Genomic DNA, 7500 nt, shown 5'->3' with positions numbered 1-7500 from the left:
TTTACTGTTTTACATGTGCAAGGCAGTCACCTTTAATGCTCACAAAATGCCTGTTGAATTTTATCTTTGGGTGGACAGTTGCCACTTTGGAAAAATACCATAATATTCTTTGTCCCTCCAAATTTTGCATAAGCATTGTTTCCATGCAAAATTTGGGGGGACGAGCAAAGAGTATTATGGTATTTTCCGAAGTTGCCTATTAACCCATTGATTCCTGGGGCCCGTGTCTCGAAAGTCCCGAAAAGCCATTTGTGAAAATACCAATAGCTTGTTTTGGAAAGCCGATCTTTTAACATGTTTTCAAGGTAGCAAAAAGAAAAATGACGACTTAAATCCTCTCCGTAGCTTGAGATATAAAGGGAATTGTCACACCTGAAAATGGTTTGTAAAATTTTGGGACTTTCCAGAAATGGGCCACTGGGAGTGATACTCAATATATTTTACTCTCACACAAATGACCAGCTCCCAACGACAGTGGCTTCTTAGCTCAGTTGGTTAGAGCGTTGAACAGGTATGGCAAGGTCATAGACTCTATGCAAAAATGGCTGCCTTTAAATTATTCTTTTGTTCATATTCAAAATAGCCCAACTAACCTTGTTCTGGATAACAAATTCTTTACAATTTTAAATTTGTCTCAAAAACGAGGTTAGTTGGGCTATTTTGAATATGAACAAAAGAATAATTTAAAGGCAGCCATTTTTGCATAGGGTCTATAGGTTCAAACCCCATTGAAGTCCTGATAAAATTGTGTTCACAACTACAAGGATCATAGCTTCACTAGATTTTACTCTGTCTAATGCCAGACAATTTTACTTGTCAATTGGAGGCACCCTATGGCACCCGTAGAGTGAAAGGGTTAATTAAAGGAAGCCTGATAAAATTCACTTGCTATTGTGATAAAACTTACATGTAAGAAGCGGAAGGAATAGCAGAAACCGCAATTATGACAACGATGATGATCATAATAAGTAGTAATAATAACATTGAACAACAAACAACAAAAACCATGTATGATACTTATGCATACAGCCCAAACTTGAAATTCTAAGAAATAATTATTTCCAAGAACTGAATTTCACAGCTGTTTACCTGGATGCCGAAAATATCCTCTGAGCAGTGTCGTTTTAGAAGGGCCCATTCTGACATACTAGCCTAAAAACCAAGTGTGGAGGAATCCTCAGAAACTTAAAAAATAAAATAAAACTAGACATCTGCGTAGTTCAAACAACAAAACTCCTCAACGCTTTCATATGCAAGAACATGGCTCTTTTACCGTTTCTCATTTGTTAATCTTCCCTAAAGCTGTTCAAACAACTTTTTGGGCACTATTGAGCATTTGGCTCATTTCATGTGAGTTACAAATGGAGGCTTCTTGATTTAGTAAAATGCAACAATTATATCCAAAAAAATATCAGTACATACATGTACGATGTACAATGTAACTTCATTCAAGAATCACAATAAGATTTTTCAGCCAAACAATAATGAACATTATTATTACAAAACAATCTTCCAAGAGACTAAATTTTGCAAAGGTGAAAAGGATGGTGCTGAATGACTTCTTGTCCTAATGCAGTTGGCTTATTGAAGAGGTGTAAGGCTGCAGTCAAGCATTATCATGTATGATGTTTGACCAATAGGATGTATTCCTCTTTTTCTGGAAATGCTTATCAAAGTAATACAACTGTTTTTCACAGTTGTCTTATACATGTAGTTTATTACAAATCTGGAATCTTAACCAAGGCAAAGTTCAAAAGCAACAGGTAGATTTAAGGCAATACAACTTGACTGTGTGCAAGAGTTTATGGTACAGTACATTCACAGACCTGCAGCAACTTTGTACAGATAGCCATTTCACTACACGTCACATCTGCACCAAACTGCTTGCAGACCCTTCTGAAGGGAAGGTTCCCCACCTAGTTTTCAAATAAAAGTAAAATAATTAGTACAAAGTAGGACCACAAAAAAGTAAAATTTACTAAACCTTGATAACAAAATAAAATAATATTAATGTCAAAGTGATGTAAAAACTCACTGTTGTCAGAGGAGCTAAATATAGCTTGTCTGCAAAATTGATCTGTATAAAAACAAAATGGCAAAAAGATTAATTAACCCTTTGACGTCCAAACCTGCCGAAACTGTATTTTACTGGGGAGTTTGGGGAGGGGGGTTGACCAGTACAATTCAAATTTAGGTTTGCATTAAATTACAGATTACATGTAAATTGGTTTTTAAAAAACTGTGCCCTGGATGTCAAGAAACCCAACCAGAAAGCCTGGTGTTTCAATTTGACAGCTGTTTCTTCTCAAATGGAAAGTTTAATCCTGTGACATCCAAACCGGACGGACTTAGTATTTTACTCTGTCTAATGCCAGACGATTTTACTCGTCAATGGGGAACCCCTGGGAGTCAAAGGGTTAACACCTTTATACCAGGGTATTAGGGATTAGAAACAGATTGATGCATTGCTAATGCTTGCTGACCATTATCTGTCAAAATCATGAACCTTTAGAGGAATACAAAAGTTTTGCATGTGGGAAATAGCCCTTGTTTAACCCAACGAATCCTTGGAGTGTCAACTTAATGACAGACCATTCTGTAGTACTTGCAAAACTGGGGCCATCCTTGGGTACAGTGTACATGAGGGGTCAATGGGTTAAATCTTCAGTGTGGAGGTAGTTTTTTAAGGCACACTCCACGTAGTTTTTCACCAAACAAAATGCAATCTTAATTGTTTGAAGGGAAGTACAGTATTGCTATCCATGCATCTTAATTAGTACCAAAATAACGATACCTTTCTTTTTTCCTCAGGTCTAAGTCTGATAACATCTTCATCAGTGATTGCACCTGAAGGCTTTGAGAAAAGTCTTTCCAAGCTCTCACGTTCACCATATGGTTCGGGTTGAGATTTAAATTCCTCGAGGTGCTTCAAATATTCCGATGAACGAGGAAATGGATAAGTTCTCTTCCGCAAGGATACTACCAACTCTCGATTCAAGGTGTTCTTTGTCCTTAATGTTGCAGTCTTCTCAAAGAGTTCTGCATCTACAACATTCTTAAAATTTTCAGAAATATGTTTCTTCCCATATCGGCAAGTCACTCCAAAAATGCATTTTCCGAACTTCTCAAAGTTCACACAGCTGCCTCCAATATCTGGCAGTTTATATTTTGACACATACTCAATGACATCATGCAAATATCTACACTTGTCACCATATTCACAGTTATCACCTCTTGATATACTGCTACATAATTGCTGGTTGAAATCAAGTTGTGCAGGTCTTGGACGGTTCTTGTTCATTCCACGTTTCTTCATCCTTTTTATTGGTGGTTCTGCTGTGGTTTGATCCATGCCTCTTTGTCTTGTTTCATGATCCTCCTCGTCATGGTATTGGAGTTTACCATCAGAATTTGTCCCTGGACAACTCATTCTTCTAAAACACTTAGACGACTTCTTCAAAAACCTGTTGATGATGTTGGCAACATTTGAATCAGAAATAAAAGCCATGCTTTTGGCTAATTACAGTATAGCACCCTGGGTGACTTACAGCCTCTGTGGCAAAAATGTCACACAAGCCCATATTATCACCAGATAAATAGGAATAAACAATAGATTTCCAAACAATAACTAACTATCGTTAACAGTGATTTATACTCTATAAGTGAGCTACTGTGAAGTACATTACTGCCTTCACAGACTAGCTCATCAGGTACAGATATATGTGTAACTACATGATCGTGTTTGTTTGTACAATAAAAAACACAGGACAAGCAGTTAACTACATGTACTACTGTAAATGATCAATACTATTATTAGTTGTTAGACAAGTTATACATGTTGTTATAAGCTGCCAACACGTTTCCTAATGATTACATGTGCATGTACTTCCTATAAAATTATTCCTTGTTACATGAATAGCATGCATGCAGTAACTTTACAAAAACACTACAAAAGATCAACACAGCTTTGTTTTCATTACAGTATGTACAAAGTCATGTCTTTGGCCTTATTGAACTCAGCATAGAAGATATCCTGGGATATCCCAGTGACTGCTCCAGGAAAATACAATTTTGATGCCTTTCAAGCGGCGGGTCTAAGACACATGCCACCTTCCACAGGTCACTCGTTGCAGGTAATTGTTTTACGTTTTGGAAAGTAACCCTAACCCTCAATTTGGTTAACCCTAGGCCTAATTAGGGTTTTTAGGCCTTGGGTTAGCCAAATTGAGGGTTCTGGGTCACTTTCAAAAAGGTAAAACAATGACCTGCAACGAGTGACCTGTGTTTTAGAACCGCCGCCTTTGAAGATACTGCAGTTCACCCTTTTGGAATGGCCGGCGTTTTCCCACCGCTATTTGTATTCTTTCATTGCTTCCACTTTCAGTGTTAAATCATAAGCATTCGGGAATTGAAGTATTATCCCGAATTTCCTTGTTTAGCCAAAACAAAGAGATGACATGTTCAATAGGCAACGTTCAAGGAACAAAGTTGATCATATACATCTGCAGCATTTTTAAGCACTTACTCCGCCTTAATTGGTGCAACTCCAGGAGGAAGCTGGACGTCTGAGTCCCTAGATACTTCCTGACTTTCCAAATCCACATCCTTTACTGTCGCAGGGTCAGAACTCAGGCCGCGTTTATTCTCTTTTTTCACCAGTAAAGAAGCAACAGATTCATTCATGTCCGCCATGTTGGAAGTGCGTTGCCCATAGGGATCATGGGATCGTTGAAAAATTCTTCTCTCCCACCCCCACCCTCCCAAACTTCTTTTTCTGAATATTTGCATCGCATTTATTAGTAGTAATTTATTAATTCTATATTTGCTTTGAATTGATGCTTATCATTAATTTGCAGACAGTGACACTTTGACTGGCATTTTTGGAAGTGAACATACCCTTTTAATGGACAACTCAAAGATTTATCATTTGGACACAGGATAATGCGATTAAGGCTGAGAAACACCTTAAATCCCTCATCTTACTGCAAACTTAAAGAAATCAATTCCTAAGAAAGAATGCTAATTAAACACTTTATAAAATCAGGACCTAGACAAACCGTATATCACTTCCGTTAATATAATTAACATTGGCTTTTAGTCCACTTGTGTTACCATATATCATACAGTGGGGTAAAAAAGATAGTTTATTTTGATATTTGCATGGAGAAAATATAATCGGAGCTTGCTACAAACAAAACGAAACGATAAAAGGTTACTGTGGGTCAATACTTTTCCAGTCTCTTAAGCACAAGAAATGAACTCAAAGCCGTCAATCAAAAGGTCATTCCTAGGGACACCATTTTCTAAGGCCCCCAGAGTATCACATTTTTTCCACCCTTTTTTGGGCATAATTTACTAAACCACGAAACAGCAAAAATTAGTTCCCAGCAGAAATTTCAGTTAATTCAAGCTGCAAAAATTTGTTCCCGTGAACCTCAAAAAGTTGCCAATCCACAAAATAAAAGTCCGGCAAAAATTTCACACTACACAGTAATCACTGTTCAACGGAGATGTTCTTAGCCTGCATAGCTGGCGGTTCTGTTGTTGCAGAACGTAGGTGATCCCCCACCCAGAAGGGTAGGGACTCTGCATATGAAGGGGTGGGGATGCTTGTCAGAAGTTAGCATTAAACCCCCAAAAGACTAATGTGGGCGGGGCCCAGGTTTTTGGCCCTAAAAGAGACCATATTTAAAACATACATGATGTATAATAAATATATTTTTTGTAGATCCCTAAAGAAGACCTTCATGGCTACATATGATGGAGTTTTGCCCAGAACACCCTAAGTGAGACCACGATCCAAAATTTACACCCCTAAGCAAGATGACTAGCATCCCTACCCTTTCCATATGGGAGTCTTCCCCACCCCCCTACCCCGACATTCTCAGACTCCACAACAACAGAACCGCCAGCTGCTTGGGTCATGATGTTCTGTGAGACGTATAACGAAATAGTTTTTGGAACTAGTTGGTGACCTTCAGTGGTGAAGCAGAAAGAAGCCATTTATACAAAGAAGGTCAGGGTTCAAATCCAGTTCATTTAATTGCATTTACAGAAGTCTTGGGGAACAATGCCCCAAATTGAAAATAATAACAACATTCTGAATAACACTGTTGTTTCGGAACAAATTAGGAATTAGTGAAAATTGATAACACCAGCAGAGAAAGACATCATGTTGTTCCCTGTAAATGTTCAGCCATTCAGAAAATGGCAGGTCTAAAACACAGGTCATGGGTCACAGGTCAGTGTACATGTCACTGTACTACATATACATAAACAACACCAACAGTGTCTCCTAGCGCTAATCTCTCAACAACAATGTCGTTTCAGGTCTTGGAGAAACTTTTGGCTGTTGTTCTTCAGTGAAGCAAGGACTTCTAGTCGTGATCTGTGGAATATGACCAGTGTTTTAGGCCCACCTTTCAGAAAAGAATTTTGATATCAGTAACTACATAATAATAGTGGAAAATAGCCAGCCTGATCTCACCCTTGCTCGCTTTGGTTCCAATGGATTTGCAGACAATAACAGATCAATTTTCCTTTTTTTAATTGACAATTCTCTTTGTATACAATAAATTCACTTAGTAATACAAGCACATGCAGCCCAAAGTTATCCAAATTATTGTGCATAAAATTCTGTATATAAAGTTTTACAGTAATTGAATTAAATGCTTAATTACAATGAATGCAATTCATCGATAATATTTTAATTTAAAATCCTTGTCTTCGGATATTGTTGTCATTATCATGACACCTGAAAGTTCAGTAGCTATGAAATAAAACTATGGTAATCCCTAGAACATACCAAAAATGTTTAAAAATATATGTTTGACTTCAATTTAAGTGATACAATGTATCAATAGTTAATGGTTATAATACAATATTATCGCAAATGTGAGCAAACCAAAGAGGACAGGTTTGCTGTGTTGAAAATGAACCATGATATTAAAATCCAATCCTCCCCAAACGCTGCAATATGATTAATTATTATTTTTATAGTTTTATTTTTGTTTTGATGGTATAATTTTGCATGTTAATCCTAATAATTATTGTTTACTTTGCTGATGATTATTACACTAAGTATATTACTTTTGACATAAAAGGACCTGCTTATGCAAGGAAAAAATGTCCTGAGTTAAGGCCGACTCAACATTCAATAATATTAAGCATTTCTATGCCAAAAATAATTAATTATGCCAGTATAATCAATCCAAATCCTGAAATGACATCCCCAGAACACAATGTACTCGACCAAGGAAGTTTGTGAATACCTTGGCGGGTGACCCTACCCTGCCAGGGAAGGGGGGATCACCCTTCTTGATGAGCCAACTCCTTGTTTTGGGAGTTATTTTGCACATAAAAGTATTAAACTGTACCTGGAGAACAATAATTTGTCTTAGATATACACAGGGCCTCAATCGATCAGATTACGAAAAGTCATCTTTACAGATGAAAAATAATTTCAGGTATTTGCCCAGCAGTGACTGAAGTTCCATTCGG

At 37.3% G+C, this 7500-nt stretch overlaps 1 protein-coding gene and 1 pseudogene across 1 annotated transcript in view; both read right to left on the bottom strand.

Moving 5' to 3' along the window:
- LOC138013106 (tRNA-dihydrouridine(47) synthase [NAD(P)(+)]-like) overlaps nucleotides 1-4706 on the bottom strand; it is a 19582-nt gene extending 14876 nt beyond the window's left edge. Inside the window, exons 1-5 of the mRNA XM_068860078.1 lie at nucleotides 4526-4706; nucleotides 2795-3464; nucleotides 2036-2077; nucleotides 1827-1916; nucleotides 1090-1152 (exon numbers count right to left, since the gene is read on the bottom strand). Of these exons, the coding sequence (XP_068716179.1) occupies nucleotides 1090-1152; nucleotides 1827-1916; nucleotides 2036-2077; nucleotides 2795-3464; nucleotides 4526-4692 (1032 nt within the window). The 5' untranslated portion in view covers nucleotides 4693-4706. The remainder of the gene's footprint in view (nucleotides 1-1089; nucleotides 1153-1826; nucleotides 1917-2035; nucleotides 2078-2794; nucleotides 3465-4525) is intronic.
- Nucleotides 4707-6530: 1824 nt separating this feature from the next.
- The window catches only part of LOC138012637 (BTB/POZ domain-containing protein 6 pseudogene), a 2892-nt pseudogene continuing 1922 nt past the window's right edge, over nucleotides 6531-7500 (bottom strand).

This window comes from Montipora foliosa, chromosome 8, assembly GCF_036669935.1.
Source record: "Montipora foliosa isolate CH-2021 chromosome 8, ASM3666993v2, whole genome shotgun sequence".
NCBI classification, from domain to species: Eukaryota; Metazoa; Cnidaria; class Anthozoa; order Scleractinia; family Acroporidae; genus Montipora; species Montipora foliosa.
This window is presented reverse-complemented; position numbering and strand designations above follow the sequence as displayed.